The sequence below is a fragment of the Ursus arctos genome, unplaced genomic scaffold (genome assembly GCF_023065955.2).
Source record: "Ursus arctos isolate Adak ecotype North America unplaced genomic scaffold, UrsArc2.0 scaffold_5, whole genome shotgun sequence".
Taxonomy (NCBI): domain Eukaryota; kingdom Metazoa; phylum Chordata; class Mammalia; order Carnivora; family Ursidae; genus Ursus; species Ursus arctos.
Window position 1 is genome coordinate 63,244,908 of NW_026623067.1, and position 23,871 is coordinate 63,268,778.

Below are 23,871 nucleotides of genomic sequence, written 5' to 3' on the forward strand. Positions count from 1 at the left end.
CTCATTACTTTCCACATTATGAGTACTTGATAGAATTTGAAAACGGATTTCCTATTATTTATTTTGCCAGGCTCAGTTTTGTTTTTTAATTTGCTAGATATTATCGATTAACTGGGTTAGCTCTGATTATGGGACTGAAATAGTAGTTGTGGTAGTTAAGGGAAACTTATCAATGTTAGATTAATATTTTACAAGAATGTTTTCATTTACTTGTATCATCAAAAAATATATATATATGTAGGGGCGCCTGGGTGGCACAGCGGTTAAGCGTCTGCCTTTGGCTCAGGGCGTGATCCTGGCGTTATGGGATCGAGCCCCACATCAGGCTCCTCCGCTATGAGCCTGCTTCTTCCTCTCCCACTCCCCCTGCTTGTGTTCCCTCTCTCGCTGGCTGTCTCTATCTCTGTCGAATAAATAAATAAAATCTTAAAAAAAAAAAATATATATATATATGTAAAATAAAAGAAGTGTTTTCTATGCCAAGTAGTACAGATGTTTAATGTTGGAGTGAGATGTTTCAGGATGACTGAAACATGTAGTTAGATTTGTATCAGACAAGATAACACTAGCTGCTGTGTAACAAACCAAATCTTGGTGAATTATCATAATAAAAGTTTCTCTTGAGCTTGCTTAAAAGTCCGATGCAGGTTTTTCTGGTTGGGCAGCTCTCCTCCAAGTAGTGACTCAGGGACTGAGGCATCTTCCCTGTTGCGGCTTTGCCCTTTCCATTATGTGGCATTTAAGGTTGCCGTCCTTCAAACGGTACATGGGAAAAAGTAGAGAGGGTCACGTGTGGGAGGCTTTAATGATCCTTATGTAGGAATGGCATATGTTACTAGTGTTCACTTTCCATTGGCTAGAACTCTGTCACTTGGCTACCATCTGGCCACACCTAACTCAAAGGAGGCTGGGAAGCATAGACTATCTGTAAACCCAGAAAGAAGAGAAACAAGCTTGGTGATAAGCTAGCCATCTCCGATAGCGAGCAAAGAAACAACTCTCTCTATATAAAATAGAGAATGGAATCTATTAGAACTTTGAAAAGCTCACAGAACAAATGGTAGACCAAGGAACTGGGCAAGAATCAGGGGAGTGCTCGGTGGGGTCCAAGGAACAAGTCTGATTATCTGTCCTGGGTGCCGTGGATTTTCAGCTGTCCAATGACGCTTCTTAAGATTCGAATTCCTGATTGGGGTAGGGCAGGATGGTAGATGGGCCAGCAAGCTTAGTCTGAGTAGCTGCCCATCTCTGAGTGACTAGAAGATGGCAGGGCTGACAGTCCAATGGCTTACTGTCTCATTCAGAGTGAAGTCCAAATACTTCTCATGGCCTCGTTGCCCCGGTGAACAGGCTCCCAGTTACTCTTCTAGCCTCACCTCTTGTTTTTCTCTCCCTCCCTTGCCCTGCTTCATCATCCCATCTTTGCTGTGTGTGTTTGCCAAGCAGTCTCATCTGAGCGATGTTAGTATTTGTTGTTTGCTCTGCTCTTTCTGTTGGTATTTGCATAAGTCCCTCACTCTTTCCAAATCTCTGCTCAAATGTCTCTTACCTGAGAGCTTTTCCTTGACCACCCTGTACCATAGAGCACCCCAACTCAAACCATTGACCTTAATCCCACTTATTCAGTTTTATTTTATTCCTAGCACTTACTGCTACCAAACATTTATATGTTTGCTTTGTTTTTTCTCTGTCTTCCCCTCTACTAGAATTTAAGCAGCACAAGAGCAGGAACTTTGTTTTGTTTACATGCAGAAAAACCAGACACTGAGTGAGTGTCTGAGCAAGCACAAGAATCCAGGCTTCCTTCCTTCTGTCAGCAGATCACTGCAGGACCAGCCTGAGTTGGCATGACCTGAGGCTAAAGTAGCCTGAGCCATTGAAGTATGCCAACTTTTATCTTTTTTGCAAAATCTGACTCAAATTGTCAACCCTTATTCTTTCCAGCTCATGAACATTTTTGTCAAGGATATAATATTATTTATCACTGACCATGGGTAATGCATTTTTAATATGGGTCTATGTTGCTTATAATGCATCATGTCAACCATTGTAGTTCTGGAGTTATGAAAACCAGTGCAAATAAAACTGTGCACAGGTCTGTGTGCTTGTGAAAGAAACCTGTATGTGAACAGGACATTACTGAATTCTGACTGGCAGATTTCTCTTGGTCTGATTAGTCCACATATCAGTTTATAGTGGATACTCACAAGCACGTAGGTTAGCTATCATATCTGTCCTTGCTCTCAAGTGTTGTCCTTTAGGCTTTGCCAACAGCTGTACTTGTGGTCATTTGTGTATATGGAGCTTTGACAAGTAGATTATTACACAACACCCTCTTCTCCCTGCCTAAATTCTGAGACAACTGATAAATAAATCAAAGGAATGGTAAATAGGGATCAAAATGTCAACTTTATTACTAATAAAGCTGATAGTATCAAAGAATGTGGTAGGATAACAATGTGTTTTCTAATACCAAATCTCAGAAATAAACAGACTTATATACCCAGTCATGAATACTGAAGAAGTACAGGCCTCTCCACAGGAGGGCCTGTTCTATCTACTGAACAGCACAAGGAACAGAGTAAAATAGGAAACAGTGATAGTGGGAAGCTAAGCCAGGAAGGAGTGTTACACTAATAGATGTCCTTCCACATGGAAAGAAATACCTGGAATGAGCAATTAGTGTCTCAGTTAATAATTGAAAGAAATTGCTGTCATGTATTTTATGAGATTTTACAGATTAAAAAAAAAACTCCTTTAAAAAAAATCTAAAAAGATGTGAATCTTTATATTGCACAGTGTATTCATGCTCCCTTGTATAGATGAGCAGAAAAATGTTCCCACCCACCCGAGTGTTCTGAGACTAGGCTGGGAGAATCTTCGTTATATCTGGCAACACTCTCGTAGAGATGAGGGCTTAGGCAAGCACTTAATTCACTTTACTGTGGAGCTGCCTCCAGTAGCAACATCCAAATACATTCTTAGATTTCAGAAGAATAAAATAAGGAAAAATTAATTTATAGTTCTACCATAAATCTATAGCTCAGACCAAATTGGTTAATTTGAAGCAAACTATAAAGATCTTTTAGAAAATTTACACCAAATGGTTATCTTGCTGTAAAAATATCATGCCTAACACAGTGCCTACTACATAATTGGAGCTCCGTAAATACTTGTTGAATGAGTGAATCTGGACTTTGGGCTTCAATTTGAAATCAGCTGAAAGTCAATAATAATTGAAGAAATTTTACAGTTTTGAAATTCATCTGAAACAGAAATTCCATGGGTATAAATGGAGATTAGTAATATACAGAAAAAGTAATATCAACTCTTTTAACTACTTTCCACTAAACGTAATTGGCTAGAATAACCAAAGATCCCATATTCTCCTTAAAACAGGCTGATGCCCGAGGCAAGCTAACTATTCCTTGTAGCAAGCTACTCTCTAATAATACTCATCATTTTTTATTATTATGTTCAATTAGCCAACATTTAGTACATCATTAATTTTTGATGTGGTGTTCAGTGATTCGTTAGTTGTGTATAACACCCCGTGCTCATCACAACACGTGCCCTTCTTAATACTCATCACCCGGTTACCCCATCCCCTTTGAGTAACATTTTTACTAAGGGTCAGTTGTAACTACTCCCAAACTTCTCTTCCTCCCTCCCTCCCTTTCTTTCTTTCTTTCTTTCTTTCTTTCTTTCTTTCTTTCTTTCATTTAATTTCATTCATTCATTCATTCATTTATAAATAGGCTCCATGCCCAGTGTTAAGCCCAATGTGGGGCTTGAACTCATGACCCTGAGATCAAGACCTAAGCTAAGGTCAAGAGTCGGACACTTAACCAACTGAACCACCCAGGCACCCCCAAACCTTTTAATACTAGTTGTACTTGCTATTGTTATTACATGATTTAATTAAATATTACTGAAGCTGATGAACTGAATGCAAAAGTGGAAGAGTTGTTTTTCTGAAAACAAAGGTGAATGTTCTGGAAAGACTTCACAGGAGAAGAGCTCGTAAATGAACCACTAAAAGACATGATTCCACATAGGTAGTTTATAACCTTGTAGAGCAGCTAAGATATATGTAAAAATAACTCTAACGTACAATGATAAATGCCATAGAAAATTACCTGAAGATTCCAGAAGTTCAGAGGAGGAAAATTACTTTTGGCTCAGAGAATCATTGACAGGTGCATAGAGAAGTTGATATAATGAGCTGGTCTCTGAAAAGTGTAAAGTTAGGATGTACAGAGATGATTCATTCCAAGTAAAAAGAAGGATGTAAGCAAAGCCCTGAGGCATAAGGTTGATGTTTGGCTGGAGCACAGGGTTCATGAAGAAGAAGAGTAGAAGGTAAAGGTAGAAAGATAAATAGGTTTCAGGTAGTAGAGAGCCCTAACTTCCACACTTACGAAATGTCTGGTCATTGTGAAAATAAGATACTTATTCTTCTCATCCATAATGAACTCGAGTGGTCTTTAGTATACCTACAAAAGGAGGACTTTATATTAGGGCATGATGAACCTCTATAACTATTTTTTCATTCATGGATTCATGCACTTTTTCCCCTTAACTGCCTAATAGCTTATAAGCTCCTCTTAACCTAAGCTATTTTACATTACTTTTGTTCAGCAATGCATTTTCTGCTTAGGACATGGGTATTAGTAGAATTAGTTATTATGTTTTTAAGAACTCTCGGTTCTTTTTTTTTTAAGGCCCACATAAAATACTAACAATTTGTATTGTAAGATTACAAGCTTGCTTGATATTTTATACTTTAAAAACATGTTTTTCAAAGTTTGCAATATGTACAAGATCAAATGTAACTTTATTATTGTGTTATAACAGTTGAAACTTAATGCACTTTAAAAGATACAGTAGGAAAAAAATCCTATCCATTACATTTTTTCATTTGATACACTATTAGCGCACTGTGATTGCTTGAGAGTGGAATAGTCATCATGAAAATCTAAGGTATTCCTCATAATGATATTCCCGTAAGGAATGTCACTTTTATTGTTGGTCAATAGAAGGGACTGTTCATTCCTAGAATATTAATCTTGAGCCCAATAGAAATAAAAAATAATTGTCTTAGCCTTCAGATACAAAGTTTGAGGACCTGTTTCACCTCTTCAGATGTATGGCTCTTTTTTCTTTAAGTAAAAATGAGAGTACCAGTTAAAGATGATGATGGGATAAGGGAAATCATTATTTTGGTAGCTCTACTTTGATGGTTAGCCATTTTTCTCTTTAAAAATTTCAATTTAGATATATGTGTATTCCCTTCCTTTGGTTTTCTCCCTTGTAAAATGAAAAATATTATAAAACCACAAAGCTCTTTCCATTCATGACCAATAATTTAATTTTCAGTAAGTTACTAGTCTCTGTTTCAGCTAAAGTGAAATGGAAAGAGATAGGGTGTATGAAAGGAGGATGATCACTGCTAAATTGTAAACACAAGAGTTTTTTTTTTGATATGGGCATATTCCAGGACCTTATCCTTCATTTTAGAACTAAAGAGGTTGGATTTTTCCAGCACATTTAATAAAATTCATCTCTTGAGAACTGATTTATACTAATACAATTCACACACAAAAAATAAATTTAGAAAATATGTCAATAGTGGGATATAAAAATATCAGCAAGGATACCAAAACACCATTCAGGGGCTATCATAACCTCTCCTCACTATACAAAAGGGTATGTATGTCACACAATGAAAATACAAATTACGGTTTATTGGGGGAAATTTAGAAATGGAGAAGTAGTAGAGCACATGAATCCTTCAAGCTCTCATCCCACAGAGTCTTACTTATTCAGGGCATAGCTGGATTGCTATAGAAAGAGTAGGGCTCCTGGAGGAGGGTGATGCTTATGTAATGCTGAACTTATTTATAGGGAGAGGGGTACATGAAAACAAAAGACAAGATTGAGAACTTTGTCAGAGGACTGGAAACAACGAAAAGAATGGAAATATGAGTACTGAAGAATACAATAACAATGACACATTTGATGGTTGTAGTAGTGGTTTAGACACACCTGAAGAGAGAGTAAATGTACTGAATGACAGAAAGAAACATGAAAATGAAGCACAGATAAGGCATGGTGAAAAATTTTAATTTATGAAAAATTGAAATTTCAGGAAAAGGGAAGAGGGACAAGGGACAGAAGCAATATTTGGACAGAATATGGCTGAGAATTTTTCAAAGATGATGAAAGACATCAGTGTCTTTAAGAAGCCATACAAATGCCAAACAGGATAAGACTCCTAAGCACATGATAATAAAACTTCTGAAAACTAAAAACAACAACAAGATTCTAAAAATAGCTGGGTGGTGGTGGGGAGAAATTATCCAGAATACCTTCAGAAAAGCAACATTACACTAACAGTTGATTTATCAATGAAACAATGGGAGATAGAAGACAGTGGAATGATATTTTTAAAGTATTGAGAGAAAATATCTGCCAATCTAGAATTTTGTACCCTGAAAAAATATTCTTCAAGAATGGAAGTGTAAAAGACTTTTTAAAAAAAGAGTAGAGAGATTTTATCACCACCAGATTCTCACTAAAGGAAATACTAAATGGAATCCTTCAGGGAGGAGGAAAGTGATTCCAGATGGAATGTTGAAGATGCAAGAAGGAATAAAACACAATAAAAAGATTCAGTACCTAGGTAAATCTAAGTGAACATTGACAGTTCAAAATAGTAATAAAGTTATGTCCATGGGATTTAAAAATATTTATAGAATTAAAATATAATTACAGTAACATGTAAATTGAAATTAAAGTGGTCTTTGTGTTGTCTTGGAAAAAATAAAAATACCAATTTGTGTTAGACATTAATGAATCAAAGATGCATATTGTAATCTCTAGCATAATCACTAAAAGAATAGTAAAATGTAACTGCCAACCTGATAGACAGGGGAAATGAAATAATAATAAATATTCAATCAGAAATTAGGCAAGAAAGAAGAGAAAAAGGAACATAGAAAAAGTACTACAGATAGAAAGCAAAGATAGAAGACTTAACCCCAAATATATAATAATTATATTGGTAATTATATTAAGTTTGATTGAACTAAGTGCTCCACTTAAATTATCAGAGTTGATTTAAAAAATCCTTCAGTCACTTATAAGAGACACATTTAAAACATAAGGATAAAGATACAGAAAGGCTAAAAGTAAAATTGCAAAAAGATATAGCATGCAAGCATTAATCAAAACCAATCTGGCATAGTTTAATTAATATCAAAGTACAACTTTATTAATATCAAAGCATATATAGGCAAAAATCATTATTCACAGAAAAAAAGGACATTTCATTATGAATAAAAGTTAATATTCCCAAAAAGATAACTATTCTAAATTTACTTGTACCTAATCACATGGCTTCAAAATATGTAAATCAGGCATTAATAGACTACAAAGAGAGACAAATTCATAATTATAATATGATACTTGAACAGATTGCTCTCAGGTGCTGATAGAAAAAAGCAGACAAAACATGTTAGTAAAGATAAACAAAAATTTGAATAAGATAACTAATAAGTCAGACTTATTTGGCATATATAGAATGCTGCTGAAAGACTGCAGGACATATGTGTTTTACAAGAACACATAAATATTAAAAATAAACCCCCACCCCAAAATTTGGCCCAATAGCCATAAAACGAATCTCAACAAATTTCAAAGTATAACAATATAAAATAAATTCTTTGACAACAGTGCAATTAAACTAGAAAGCACTAACAAAAAAATACTTAGGAAATCCCCTTGTATTTTGAAATTGAGAAATACATACTGTATACACAGACTTTTATGTGATACATCAAAATCTTTTCTGAAGGAGGAATGCATAGCCTTAAATTAATACATTAGAAAAGAGGAAGGTGGAAATTATGTAAGAATCTATCTCAAGAAGGTAGAAAAATAATTGTTAAACTCAAAGAAACCTGGACAAAGGAAATAATAAAAAGCAGACATTTATGAGATAGGAAACATCAATAAAGCCAAACTTTATTTGATAAGATTACCAAATGATAACCTCTGGCTGTTCATATGGAAAAAAAAAAAAAGAAGAAGATACAAAAACCCAATATCAATAATGAAAAAAATAGCATTTTAGGTCTTACAAAAATTTAAAAGATTCTGAAAGGGTATTATGAATAATCTTAATCCAATGACTTTTTTTTTTTTTTGAGAGGGAGAGGGAGGGGCAAAGGGCACAAGGAGAGGGAGAGAGGGAATCTTAAGCAGGCTCCACACCCAACACGGAGCCTGATGTGGGGCTTGATCTCACAACCCTGAGATCGTGACCTGAACCAAACTTAAGAGTCAGACACTTAACCAACTTGAGCCACCCAGGTGCCTCAATCTAATGATGTTTAAAATTTAGGTTAAATAGGCCAATTCTTACAAAAATACAACATACCAAATTGGACACAAAAAGAAATAGAAATTCCAGGTAGATACATAACTATTAAATAAATAATTCCTAAATTACTAATTAAAAATGTTACTCCAAAGAAGACTCCAGGTCCTGATGACAACACCAATAAAGTCTACCAATCGCTTGAGACAGAAATAATACCATCTTCCATAAATTCTTCCAGAGAATGGGGAAAAAGAGAACATTTCCCAATTTGTTTTTTAAGGTAGCAAATGATGAAATCTGATAAACACATTGTAAGAAAAGAGATTACAGGCCAATTATTCATGAACACAGGAGCAAAATTCCTAAACAAAGTATTAGTAAACAAAATCCAACATTATATAAAAAGTATAATACATTGCAACCACTTGAGGTCGTTTCAGGAATTCAAGGTTGGTTTGACATCTGGAAATCAATCATTGTAATTCACATTAACAGAATAAAGGATATGGTCATCACCATAGTTGTATAAAAAATGTTTAATAAAATTTAACATACATTCATTTATTTTAAAAACTCTCTCAGCAAATAGGAATAGAAGGAAATGTCCTTAATCAGATAAAGGTTATCCTCAAAAGGAAGGAGTTGTCTTTGGCTCTCAGCTCTGGTATCAATCTATTTTTTCCTGATCTAACTCAGACCTGCTAAACCTTCTCCTTGCTCAACTCTGAAAGGGGCAGAAATTGAGCTACATACAGAGGTTATTAAGATGTTTCTGTCTTCTACATGGGAAGCCAAGTAATGATGAGAGGTTTGCTCTGTGAGAATCAGAGGAGAATGAATGAGATGATGTTCATAGCCAATATCCATTAACTGTGAGAAGCTGATGTATACATCTTTGCATAGATGAGAACACTTGTGTTCCTGAATAAGAAATATATTTCTGAACTCTATGCAGACCATTTCTCTTCTATTAAGGGAAATTATTTTTTTAGACTGAGTGTAATGTGAATACTTGGGCTGTGGTTTTACACATGCTAATATAGTTATTCTCTGATTCCTGTTGGCTCTGTCATTCTTCTATTCCTTTGCTTCTCTCCAAAAATCCAGACATCCCAAAATACTTTGGGTTTTTCAGTGAGCCAGGCTGATTTATTCATATGTACATTTTGCATATTCTGTGACATTTTCCTGGAATAACCTCTCCATCCTCACACCACCTCCACTCCTCATCCATTTGGCAAACTCCTATTTATTCTTCAAAATCCAACTCAAGTATCTTTCCTCTGTGAAATCTTCTTTTCTTTACATTGTCGCTGTATCTTGCTTGTCTTCTAGAATAGTACTAATCATACTGTGTTAAAGTGTTCAGTTCTGTCTCCCTATTAGATTTTTAATTTCTTGAGAGAAGGTTCTGTGTCTTTATATTTGTATTCCTAGTATTTAAGCCCAGTAAAGGTTTATTTATTGAAGAAATGAATGAGTAAATGAATAAACAAACAACTGAATGACTCCACCTCAATAGGGCTCTATCTTCTTATGATCACCATTTGGGTATTCTGCTAAGCACTCACAAACTCATTCTAGCTAGTAATGAAAACTTCTCTGGGTGAGTACATTAAATTTACAATCAATAATTAACTCTAAATTGAATTTATAATTGCTTTTATAATGCTACTACAATCATGGGCATTCAAAATGCTGACTTCCCAGATGCATGTCATAACCTTAATTTTTAATTTCATCCTGCTTCTCTTAAATAAACAAAAGGGAGAAGGAATAGAAGGAATTGAAAATTCTGAGGAATAACTTTAATTAAGTATGTAAATAGCTTGAAAAACATTTTAAAATAAGATTCAATCTAGAACCAAGACAGAGTATTAATTCCTAATTAAGTTCAGTGGTTTAATACCAAAGCAAATAAGTGAGAGTAGAGTTGCCAAGGAAATGGAGAAACTAGTTCTTCCCACTGCTTTCCAGCCCTTTGCACTCACGGCATGTATAGGAAGTGAAATTACTTATAGTACCCTGGGATAAATGGATGAGGCTGCTTGCTGTTGAAGACCATCTGGGTGGGGGTTCTGGCTGCCCTAGGCTTTCCCTGGCTGTGGTGAAAGTTAACGAAATCAAGATCTCAGTGGTCCATAAGCTCTTTGCAGCAGACTGTTGGGGAAACTCTGAGACTTAAGAAAGGGGAGTAGAATGTAGCTACAAGGATTTATGGTCTTGGCGCTCAGCCTAATCTAACTGGGAAGCATTTGAAGTAAGCGAGAAAGGCATGTACTACTTAAATTTCATAGTTAGGATTGTTTAGGCCAGTGATTTTCAACTCTGCTTTAGATTGGAGTCACTTGGAAGCTTTTAAAACAGAGACACAGCAAAGCTTCGCTAGTATGGTTAAATCAGAGTCTCTGTGGGGAGAAGTATGGGATAGCATCAGTATTTTTAAAAAGTTTCCTACTGGCGATTCTGAAATATGTCCAGAGTTGAGAACCACTGACATAAGCAGTGATTGATGATTAAAAATTATTAGTAAGAGACCTAAATTCTGTGTATGTTTTCAAAAAGTTAATAATTAATACATATATATTTATATATTAATACTTATAAAAATACTTAATTTAGTACTTATACTTCATGGGTTTTTTAGCATAGGAAGCTTTTCATTTTTATTTTTATTGTTGTAGAAAGGTATACTCCAGTCAGTAGTTTGTGTTTATTGCAAATTGTAGCTATATTCATAGACAGGTATAGCCCTTGGAGTTTTAATCTTCAACTTAATGCTTATGAAGTAAAGGCAAACATGGTTGCTGAATTGATCAGGAATGGTAACACTGGAAGTATTTAAACTAAGCCTCGAAAAGGAGATAGAATTTAGATACGCAGAAAAGTTGGAGTGACGTGGAGGGTAAGAATTGTAAAGGCAGGAACAGCATGAACACCTAAGAGGAAGAGGTATAAGACAATTTCAGAGAAGAGTACTGCAGAGTCTGAGACAGGCTCAATGGCAATTGAAGAGGCAGCAAAAGCCAGCTGTCTCTTGAGGGCATAGGAGAGCAGTCTAAGGGGACCACCTTTTCACTGGCACCAGTTGAAAATGGCCATGCCCAGGTTCCTTTGGTCTCTAATCCAAAGATGTGTGGAAGCTTGATTACAAATAGTATTTAGTGAACACTATATGCCAGGCACGTTTTCTGAGCACTTCATGTGTATTAACTAATTTAATCCTCATAGCAATGCAGAGAGCTAGGTTCTGTTATGATCCCTGGTTTACAAATGAGGAAATGTGCAGCCTGTAGGCTGTTTTTGGGATGTCTCTATATTTTCTTCGTATGGCTGTGATCCAAAGTCCACATGATATATTTACTGGGCAGTGAATTACATAGTTAAAACAGAAATGTACAAGGTAGGAATAGGGTGAAAGTGGTTGCTGGGAAATAAGGTCAACTAGGGATCAGAAAGTTAAGTATTTTGAACTTTTTTCCCACAGGTATGAGGAATTTACTGAGATTTTTTGAGTAAGGAATGGGATGATGGAAAATTTTAGTAAAGTAGGTCTGGAAAGAGGAGTAGAGTAGGTTAAGGATAGGGGAGGGTGGGAGGTAAACATTAGGAAGCTAATGAAATAAACTAGAGTTGACGTGATAAAAAGCTAGGTCAGCGTGGTAGTAGTAGTGATGGAGAGGGCACAGATGCCAGGTGCCCATTATGAAAGTCCTGGTGACCACAGAATAAACCTGAGTGACTGGGTGAGCCATGGGAGATCGGGGAACAATCCCATTAATGGTAGGTGGTGAACTGAATCATTCCATACTGGGATGTGTTATTATATTTTATATCCTGACTTCAAGTTTTAAACTTTATTTTGCATACTTACCTATGTTTGATATGGATGGCAATATTTATCTGTATACTTGAATTTCATATTAACTATTATCTAGTCAAAATAGGATATTGACTTATTACTATGTGTAATTAATATAGTGTTACTAATATGTGTATTATTATTAATAATATTATTACTTACTTTAGATTATCAGACCAGGATGAAGAGGGCAAGACCAAGCAGAAGTGTATCATATCTGACCCCTCCTTTTCCATGGTGACAGTCCAACGGGAAGATAGTGGAATAACCTGGGAGACCAATTCAAGCAGGTCTTCCACTCCTTGGGCCTCAGAAGAGAGTCAGACTTCTGGGGTGTGTAGTCTGGAAGGGTCAACTATGAGTTCTCCTCCAGGGAATGTTTCTTTTATTGTGGATGAAGTTAAAAGGTTTCGGAGAAGAACACCCAAGTCAAAGCGTGGCTCACCATCACTGCGTCGGAAAGGCAACAAAAAAAGAAATTCTCTTGAATCTCAAGGCGTTCCAGCAAACACAAAAGATAATCCTTTAATTTCAGAAAGCCAAGGACTAAGCACCCAGAAAGAGAAGTCATCTACTGGCATTTATGATAAAACGAGAAAAAAGAAGACCACCTCCAATACACCTCCTATTACCGGGGCAATATACAAAGAACACAAGCCCTTAGTGTTAAGACCAGTCTACATAGGAACAGTACAATATAAAATTAAGATGTTTAATTCGGTTAAAGAGGAATTAATTCCTCTACAATTTTATGGAACATTGCCAAAGGGTTATGTAATTAAAGAAATACATTATAGGAAAGGGAAAGATGCATCCATTAGTCTAGAGCCAGATATGAGCAATCGTGATTCTAATATAGTTTCTCAAACAGGCAAATTAGTAGGCCAAAGCATAGAAGATGATAAGATAAAAGAGCTTGCTTCACCCTGGAAAGCTGCATTCTCTAAAGGATCAGAGTCCTTGACCTCCTCATTCAGTCACGAAGATGAAAAGAAAATTTATGTTGATTCTCCCCTAAAGGCCGCATCTACCACCAAGCACACAGCTTCCTCTTATGCAAGTAATGACACAGCAGAACAAGAAATACAGCTCAGCCCTCCTCAGTCAGTGCCACAACAGCCAGGTAATGAAGCAAAACTCCATGAAATGGAGCCTTCCTCTCTCACACCTGATACACCTACAACCGGGTTCCTGGAAACAGCGAAGGAAGAAGTTGAGCCGGATTCACAAGAAATTGTGACTTTAGAGCATGACTCTTCAGTCTTACCACCTATAGTGGATGAGGTAAAGAAGGAAGATGTGTATTCTGTTGACCAGTCCATTTCATTGGAGGCAGAAAAGGACTCTTCAGAAACAGGCGCACCAGGTCTGCCAGCATCCATCGAGGAAGATTTTGGCCCAGAGACAGAAGAGCTGGACCTGACTTCACCAGAAAGGGCAGAAACAGTCTCTGAACAACAAACCCCTTCTCATCTTGATGTCAAAGGAATGGAGGAAGAACACGTGCCTGAGCCATCCACTTCTCTTTCTGAACCTCTAGTGTTAGAAGAACCAGAGAAAGAAGAAGTTGAAACTTCTCTACCGATAGCTGCTACCCCTGAACCTGAAGATTCTAATTTAGTGGAAGAAGAGATCATAGAACTTGAATACCCAGAGAGTCCATCTATTTCCGAGAAGGCCTTCTCACCACATTTGGCCGCTGAAGTGGAGCAGAAAGAAGAGGAGATCCTTTTACCATCACTGAAAACATCCACACCTGAACATGTTGCTTCATCTGAGGAAGAAAGAGAGGAAAATGAGTCTGTTTCTACTGATTCTGCTTTTGTATCAGAGTATTCAGTCCCACAGGATTTGAACCATGAACTAGAGAAGCAAGAAGTTGAGCCAGTTTCTCCATCCACTGTAAAAGGTGTATCTGACCATGCAATTTTTTCAGAAGAGGAGAATGGGGAATTTGAGCCTTTGGCCACTGCATCTGAGCACTCTCTCTCACCATCCACAACTGAGCAGACTTCTGAATGCCAGTCCCCTCTGTTTTCAGCAGCTTTCTCGGAACACGTGGTCTTGTCTGGAGAAGAGGCTTCAGAAAGTGGATGTTACACACCAGATTCCACATCTGCTTCTGAATATTCAACTCCATCACAGGCAGCAAAAGAGCCACCGATGAAAACAATTGACCATAAGTCCCCATTAAAGTCAAAAGATGTTTCTGAGCACACGATTCTATCAGAAGAGAAGGAAGACACTGGACCATATTCCCTAGATGTGGCCTCTGTATCTGAAAGCTCTCTCTCACCATCCACAACTGAGCAGACTTCTGAATGCCAGGCCCCACTGTTTTCGACTGCTACATTGGAAGAGGCAGTCATGGCAGAAGAAGAGGATCTAGGAAGTGAGCGTTTCACAGCAGATTCAACATTTACTTCCCAAAGTGCAGTTCCACCAAATGCAACACAGGAATCCCCAAAGAAAATAATTGATAATGTGTCCCCATTAAAATCAAAAGGTGTTTCCGAACACATGATTTCGTCAGAAGAAAAGAAGGAAGACACTGGACCATATTCCCCAAATGTGGCCTCTGTTTCTGATCACTCTTTCCCACCATCCACAGCTGAGCAGACTTCTGAATGCCAGGCCCCACTGTTTTCAACTGCTACATTGGAAGAGGAAGTCATGGCAGAAGAAGAGGACCTACGAAGTGAGCGTTTCACAGCAGATTCAACACTGACTTCCCAAAATGCAGTTCCACCAAATGCAACATGGGAATCCCCAAAGAAAATAATTGATGATGTGTCCCCATTAAAATCAAAAGGTGTTTCCGAGCACATGATTTTGCCAGAAGAAAAGAAGGAAGACACTGGATTGTATTCTCCAAATGCGGCCTCTGTCTCTGAATGCTCTCTCCCACCATCCACAGCTGAGCAGACTTCTGAATGCCAGGCCCCATCATTTGCAGCCGCCCCATCTGAGCATGTGGTCCTATCAGAAGAGACAGTAGAAATAGAGCGGTACACACCATCCTCCACCTTGACTTCTGAATTTTCAGGACCACCATATGCAACACTGGAATCACAGGAGGAAGAAATTGTCCACAGATCCTCTTTAAACCTAAAAGGTGCATCCTCACCCACGAATTTCTCAGAAGAAGAGCAAGACATTGGACCTTTTTCTCCAGACTCAGCCTTTGTGTCAGAATTCTCATTTTCACCCTATGCAACTCAGGAAACAGAGAAAAGAGAATTTGAATGTGATTCTCCAATATGTTTAACGTCACCATCTGAGCACACTATTCTGTCAGATGAAGACACTGAGGAAGTTGAACTTTTTTCTCCAGACTCAGCATCACAAGTTTCAATCCCACCATACAGATTCCCAGAAACAAAGAAAAATGAATTTGAGCATGATTCACTGGTAACCGCAATATCTGCTTCTGGATATTCTTGCTCTTCAGAAGCAGATGAGGAAGACATTGTGCCAACAGCTGCCACACCCACACCTGAGCACCTCGGTTTATCACAGAAGCAACAAGCCAAACCTTCCCCTTTGATGTCTGCACCCGAAGACTTGAGTCTGCCATCCTCAACAAATAAAAGAGAGATCACAGAAGTTGAGCCCGATGCTCAAACAATATCAACATCTGTATCTGAATATTTCATTTTGACACAGCAGCAGATAACTCAAGCATTTTCAGAACCTGAGTCTGAAGACTTGATTTCACCATATTCAACCAGTGAAACAGAGAAGGGAGAAATTCAGACTAGTTCATCAGTAGCTGCAACACCTGTTTCTTTACCTGCACAATCATTTCCAGTAGAGGAAGACACCAAACCTGTTTTGCGTTCATCTCAATATTCAGTTTCACCTGATACAGTCCATGCACTTCAGAAAGAACAAGAAGCCAAAGCATCACTCACTTCAAAAGCTGCAAATGAACAGATGGCTTTGTTAAAAGTTAAAAGTAAGGAAGAAATTGTGCCTGATTCTCAAGAAGCTACAGCACATGTATCACGGGATCAAGAAATGGAGCTTCAGCCTCCAAATGTTCTAGGGTCTGGGATGAAATATTCAGTTCTGCCTGACTTGGTAGATGAGCCAAAGAAGGATGTGAAACCCAATTTAGCTCCAACTGTGACATCTGAACTAGAACAGAGAATGTTGTCAGAGAATGAGCCTGAAGTAATAAAACCATATTCACCTCTAAAGGATACGTCTTTATCTGGACCTGAGATTTTATCAGCAGTAAAAATGCAAGTGAAACATGACTCTAAAATAGCTGATACATCTAGAGTGTTGCATTCAGCTCCCCCAGGAGTGCAAGAGGAAGCTGAACATGGTCCACCCGCACCAGAATTTTCGGAAGAAATAAAGGAAGAAATTGAACACAGTTATTCAATAATGACAACATCTGTAACTAAGCATGATTCAAGCTTAACCAAGTTAGGAAAAGAAGAAACCCCAACAGATTTATCTTTTACCACCCCTACAGAACATCCAGTCTTAACAAAAGTAGAAAAGAGTGAATCAGGAAGTGGTTTGCCACCACTGGTGACATCTATAGATGAGCATTCGCTTCTCACAGAAGCAGAGAAAGAAATTAAATTTGATTCGCCTGCAAGAATATCCTCTCTATCAGAGCATTCTTTGTCCGAGGTAGAAACTGAAGAAGTTAAACCTGGGTTGCCAATAACCGAAGCATTATCTTCTCAGCATTCAGATGTATCAAAGGAAGAGAGGGTGGAAAATGAACAAGGTCTTTCCTTTCCTACAGTCCTTGACTCTGAACAACTGGTTTTGTCACAGGAAAAGAATTCTGTGTCTGCCTCAGAGGTGTCAGGGCCTGAACATGTGCTTTTGCTCAACCAAAGTGGTGAGGTGAAGAAAAAAGAAACTGAACTTCCTTCCTCACAGAACATGTCACCTGTACCCAAACATATAGTTCCAAAAGACAAAAATGAGGAAATGGAAAGTTCGTCTCCTGAGCTGGAAAATTTAGTGTCAGCGGACTTAACTGTGACCCCCAGAGATGATAAGAACAAACAGGCAGTGAAGCCATCTTCTACAGCTCAGGGAGATTTCCTGTCAGAAAATCTTGCTCTGGCAGAGCTTTCTTTGGAACTTGAAAAGAAACACAAGCCACACCAAGTATCAGAGTTACCAAGCACTGAGTCAGAATTCACTCTTAGTTTAGGTGGGCAAGATGGATCCGTAGATAAAAAACAAATAAAATCTCCCATAACTGAAACAGGGGATTCTGACTTAGAAAAGGGCCTCACTGAGCTTAGGAGTAGAGGGGAAGGAAAAGAAGAAAACAGAGAACATCATGTGTCAACTACAGTTGACCCTGAAATTCCAGAGGTTTCATCATGCCTAAGGGAGGAACCTCAGATTCAGGAAATCAAATCTTTCTCCCCCAAGGTAGTCAGCTTAGGGTCAAAAGAAGCATTGACCTCTCTAGTTGAAGGAGACAGCACCGAGGAACTTCAGCCACATACCTTTTCTTTAAAAGGATTATCAGAGAAGTCCAACCATTTAGCTGACATTAAAACGGGAGAAAAACAAGAAATAAGCCCATTACTGTCAACAGGAAATTTGAAGACACAAGTGATAGGAAATATTGAAACGAAACTAAATGAAGAAACAGACCAACCAAATTCATTCCATGTGCCCCAGAGTATAAGAGAACCATCAAAGATTGTTTCTTCTGACCTTGTGGAACAAGAGAAGCCTGGAAAAGCACTTCATTCAGATCAAGCTGTTCAATTACCTGATGTAAGCATGTCTTTTGCAGATAAACAAGATCTAAGTGTTAAACAAGTTTTATTTATGAAAGAGAATTTGCCTTTGGAAGAATCAAAATCATTTATGACAACTGAGCATGCAGCTGTTAAAGAAACACAAATGCAAGAGGCCCTTTTTGTCCCAAAGGATGAAAGCTGGATGCTGGAAAAACCAGGAAGGGATCTGGCCAGTCAACATGAAGACAGAATACTGGGATCTGTGGAGCTGGGCTCCTCTGGCAGTAATGATTTGATGACAGGGCAGCTCAAGGCTGCTGTACTGGATAAAGACCATACATGTGAAACCAGAAAGCAGCTTCTGCCACATTCTGCTGAAGAATCTCCTTTATCATTACAAGAGCCAGTAGCTACTCTCACTACCTCCAGTGGTGACATAGAGACCTTATCAACTAAAACTTACTCAACTGAAAAAACAAAGCTGGCTCCCAAACCAAAATCTTTAGTTCCAACTGGAAATGTAGAGAGAGATGAAGCAGAGGGGAAGCAGATCTTCTCTTTTGTGGGGAGTGAAAGTCTGATGCCAGAGAAAGCAAACATAGAATCTTCCAGGCCTTGCAAAGAAGAAGGCAGCCAGGAAGAAATCAAACTACCTTCTGAAAGAATCCTCCAGAAACCAGTGTCTGACCCATCAATGGAACAGATCAAATCAGAAACTATTCCTTCTCCCACCAAAGCAGCGCATTTCCTGGCAGAAGATGCAGAACCTGCCTTGGGCAATGAAAAAGAAGCACACAAGAGTATATCTCCTTTACCTGGAGAAAAGCCATTAGAAGAAGCAAAAATGATTCAGTCAAAGGTTGTAGATGATGTTAATGAGAGAGGGAAGCCAGCATCTGAAGTGAAAATACCCACACCACTAAAACCCCTCTCCTCAATGCAAGAAAATGAAGAACCTCAACCCGCAGAGCCGCCTGAGGTGACACAAAAGTTGCCTAAGCAGCCAAAGGCAGCTGAGCCAGGCCTTTCTGAGGAGAAGGGAAAGAAAGGAATTTTATCTTTCACATCATGGATGTCCAGTTTGTTTTTTGGATCAAGCACACCAGATAAGAAAGTTGCTGAAAAAGATTTAGAAACTCAGCCAAGTCCATCTGTAGAAAAAGCAGTGCCTGTGACAGAGTCTGAAGGAACAGCTTCAGCTGACTCTAATGCAACCGAAAAACCAGCTGATCGCCTGTTACCAGAGGCAAGACTTAAAACTGCTGAAAAATCCAGAGGTACTTTAGTTAAATCTGGTAAAGGCCAAGACTTTGAAGAAAAACCCACATCTTTATCAAATATAGAAATTTTACAACAGCCAAAATCCAACTTTGAGGTGTCTAGTGAAAATTATGGGAAAAAAGAAATTCTAGGCTATTCAGAGGAAATGGACCTAAACTCAGTAGTTGCTTCGGCTGATGGCGAGGAACATCTTGAAATTCAATCTTATTCTCCCATGGGTGAGAAATCCACTGTGGAAGAAGTGCAAAATGCTGTTCCTCTTCATATCACTGATCGTAAAAGAGCCCAGAAGCCAGAAATTTCTGATCCATCTAAATGGAATATTTCTATTCTTAAGGAAGAGCCAAGAAGTGATCAAAAAGAAAAATTACTCCTTTCATTTGATGCAGTAGATAAGGTGCCACAACAGCCAAAATCAGCTCCATCTAGCTTCGCAAGTAAAAATATCACGAAGGAATCGGAGAAGCCAGAGACAATAATTTTGCCAGTAGAAGAATCTAAACACAGTTTAATTGATTTGGGTGAAGACAGACTGAAGAAAGAAATGCTAAAACCTACTTCATTGAAAACTTCAGAAGAGGAAATAAAACTCAGGTCTGTTAGCCCAACTGAGGAGAAAGGTGACTTGGAAATTAGATCATATTCCATGGCAGAAAAGGTTTTGGCAGAAAAGCAAGAAACTGTGGCCCCATTAGAGTTTAGAGATAACGAAATAGGGGAGGCACATATTGCACATGGATCTAGCCTTATTAAATTGGAAGAATCAAAAGCTGCAGATGTGCTGCAAGTCTCTCAAAATGAAGACCACAAAGAAAGACATACAATAATGAAGCAGGAGAAAGAAGAAAGACAAAAGCCATCACACATATTTTCAGAAGGAAAGCAGCAGCAGGAAATTCAGCCTTATTCTGTGAATGTAGTCAGGTCTATGCCTGAAGAATCAGATATCTCCTTAAGTCCTTCTTTGGATGAAATTCAGTCATTTTCATTAGTTAAAACTATATCGGTTGCTGAAAAATCAGAAACTATGCTCTTGGAGGCTCGCCCAGAAATCGGGGAAACAAAGGCAGTAGGAACTCAACCACAACCAAGAGAAGAAAGTGAAGTTTTGGTGGAGAAAATCCTTCCAGTGGATCTTCCTTATCATGATGAAAGAGATAACCACTCTTTACCTAAGGAAGGAAATCTGATATTGGAAAAATCAAGCAGGGGTATGGCAAGTCACAATGAAGAAAAGGGACAGGTTACAGTGGCAGAGCCATCAAAAGATGGTTCAATAGATACCACAAAAGAAAGTATGAAACAAGGATCTCCATCTAAAGAATCTGAAAAGATTTTAGATCGTCCTTTTGATGAAACAAAGAGCTTAGAAACCCCACCATATTTGTGGTCATCTGTGAAATCACAAGCACTTGTTTCAGGAACTTCTTCAGAAATTAATACAGTGAAGAAACAAGAAATGCCATGGTCAGAATTGACTCCAGATAGGCATACAGTCCATACTATTCAAACATCTAAAGATCTAACATCTGAAATGTCTAAACAGTCGGTTCTTGCTTCAAAGCACCATATGGAGGTTGTGGAACATGCCCATGTAAATGAACCACCCTCTTCAGCAAGCAGCAACTATGCTCAATTTATAAAGAATGCATCAGCAATCAGTGCTGGTAGAACGGTTCCTGCTAGAGAAATATCCAAGGAGCCTGAAGTCACGTATGTAAAAGATGAAGACTTCGCAGTGACTAGTAAGCCAGCTGGACTTTCAGAAGATCAAAAGAGTGCCTTCAGTATTATTTCTGAAGGCTGCGAGATATTGAATATTCATGCTTCTGCATTTATTTCTTCAGTTGATCAGGAAGAAAGTGAACAACTGCAAGATAAGTTAGAATATTTGGAAGAGAAATCTTCATTTAAAACTATATCCCTTCATGACAATAGTGAGGCTGTTTCTTGCCATAAAACATTAAAGAATAAGTTAGAAGATTCTAATCAAGTTACATCACTGCAAGAAAATAAACAAAAGGAACCTCTTAACACAAAACAGGAGGTACCCACTGATTCAGAAACTGATGATTTCAACTTTAATCAGCCAACAGCTCCCAGTGAAGAAGATTATTTTGAAAAATATACATTAATTGATTATAACATCTCCCCAGACCCAGAAAAACAAAAAGCTCTATGGAAATTAAACGTTGAAGTGGAGCTCCCAAAGGAAGTTACAGAAGATACTGTCTCTTTCCCAGAAAGTTCAGAGGGAAGTGCCCTGGAACATGAATATGACTTGGTGAAGTTAGATGAAAGCTTCTATGGGATGGAAAAGGACTATAGCAAATTATTTCACCCAGAGACCCAGAAGCCTTTGGATATCCAGCAATCAGCTAAGAGAGATGCTTCAGAGAGCATAAATAGAGATGTGGACTCAAAGTCACCTGGGATGCCTTTATTTGGTGCAGAGGAAGGAGTTTTGTCACGAACCCAGATCTTTCCTACCACCACTAAAGCCATTAATCCCGAACTTCTGGAGGAGCCACCTGCACTTGCATTTTTATACAAGGATCTGTATGAAGAAGCAGTTGGAGAGAAAAAGAAGGAAGGGGAGACAGCTTCTGAAGGTGACAGTGTGAATTCTGAGGCATCGTTTCCAAGCAGGAATTCTGACACTGATGATGGAACAGGAATATATTTTGAGAAGTACATACTCAAAGATGACATTCTCCATGACACGTCTGTATCTCAAAAGGACCAAGGCCAAGGTCTGGAAGAAATAGCAGTTGGTAAGGATGATTCATACCAACCGATAGCTGCAGAAGGGGAAATTTGGGGGAGGTTTGGAACTATTTTGGGGGAGAAGAGTCTGGAAGAGGAACAGAAAGCTACTTACAGGGAAGGAGAATCAGTATGCCATGTGGAGACCCTTGACAATGAAGCTATGCAGGGGAAAGCTCCCATCACTGAGGAAGTCACAGTGGTTACCCAGAAGGTAAGCTATGCGGTTCCATTTGAAGACACCCATCATGTCCTGGAGAGAGCAGATGAAACGAGCAGTCAGAATAATGAAGCAGCAAGTGCAAGTCCAGAAGTCAATCTGAACATCCCAGTACAAGTGTCCTTCCCAGAGGAAGAATTTGCATCTGGCATAACTTGTGTTCAAGAAACACTGCAAGAAGAACCTAAAATAATGGTCGCATCTGAGCCAAGTGAAGACAGACTCCATGGTAGCCCTGTTCAGGATGAGTATGACTTTGCCGAATCCCTGAATTATGAAATGGTTGCTCAAGACACTTTATCAGAGGAGCTGTATTCAGAATCCACGCCTGAAGATGTGTTATCTCAAGGAAAGGAATCCTTTGAACACGTCAGTGAAAATGAATTTGTGAGTGAGGTGGAACGAAGTATGTCTGTGGAACAGAAGGAGTTGGGCATAGAGAAGACAGAACAAGAAAAATTATCATCAGAGTCAGCAGCTGAGAAGGAACAGAAGGAACCGAAAAAGTCCCAGATCGACACATACTGTTACACTTGCAGAAGCCCAATTTCTGCTGTTGACCAGATGTTTGACATGCACAAAGACCATGAGGTTGCAACACTTGATACAGCTATAAGTGCTGTAAAGGTAAAAAAGATTTTAAAGCATATAAGTACATAATAATAATACGTTTAATTTCTTTTCATATTTTCTCAATTTAAAAAATGACCAATATTTGATATATTCATATTTAGGGATAATAGTCTGAAAGAAAGTAAGAATTTTTCCCCAGGCATTTAGTTGAGATCAATTTGACAAATGTTTATTGGGTATACACTATGTGCCAGGCATTTTTCTAGGTTCTGGCAATAACAGTGTAAATAACACAAGGTCACAACCTTTGAGGGGTTTTATCTTATGGCGGTAGCCCTTAACATTATCCGAAAAAGCCAAATAATTTTATTTTTATTTTTTAAAGATTTCATTTACTTATTTGAGGGAGAAAGAGAGTGAGAGAGAGCACAAGCCGGGGGCAGGAGGTGGGGAGGAGAGGCAGAGGGAGAGAGAGAAGCAGACCCCCCACTGAGCAGGGAGCTATGCGGGGCTCGATCCCAGGACCCTTGAATCATGCCCTGAGCTGAAGGCAGGCGCTTAACTGACAGAGCCACCCAGGCACCCAAGCCAAATAATTTTAAATTGAAAAATATGCTTTTGAGCATAAAACACAATTTATTTTCTATTATCTACACTATCATTCTTTAAAAATACACATTTATATTACATTGAGCAATTTATTGCAAGTTTTATAAAATATTCAATAGTCATTTTAAATTCTGGTTTTTCTATATTTCCTCTTTGTATAAAAAATTGATATTAAAAATGGAAAACTTTTGCATTCTTTCTATGTCTATAGATTCCCAATGTTAAAATGTTAAAAAGTTAGTCACAACACATATCCTTATGCATGTTATTATCACTACTCTACTTCCCCAGAGATACAACTAGAAGTCAAGCATTTAGTCTGAGATTCTTACGTACTTTCAGTACCCTTCTAACTGGAATTCCCACTCTTCTCTCTTCAAGCCATCCTCTAATACATTAGCTGACATGACCTTAAAATGAAAGTATTCACAAGAATTGA

General features: G+C 38.2%; 1 protein-coding gene across 1 annotated transcript in view; it reads left to right on the forward strand.

The window, feature by feature from the left end:
* CMYA5 (cardiomyopathy associated 5) overlaps positions 1–23,871 on the forward strand; it is an 87,605-nt gene that overhangs the window by 21,400 nt on the left and 42,334 nt on the right. The window contains exon 2 of the mRNA XM_044384092.3: positions 12,416–22,877. Coding sequence (XP_044240027.3) covers positions 12,416–22,877 — 10,462 coding nt within the window. The remainder of the gene's footprint in view (positions 1–12,415; positions 22,878–23,871) is intronic.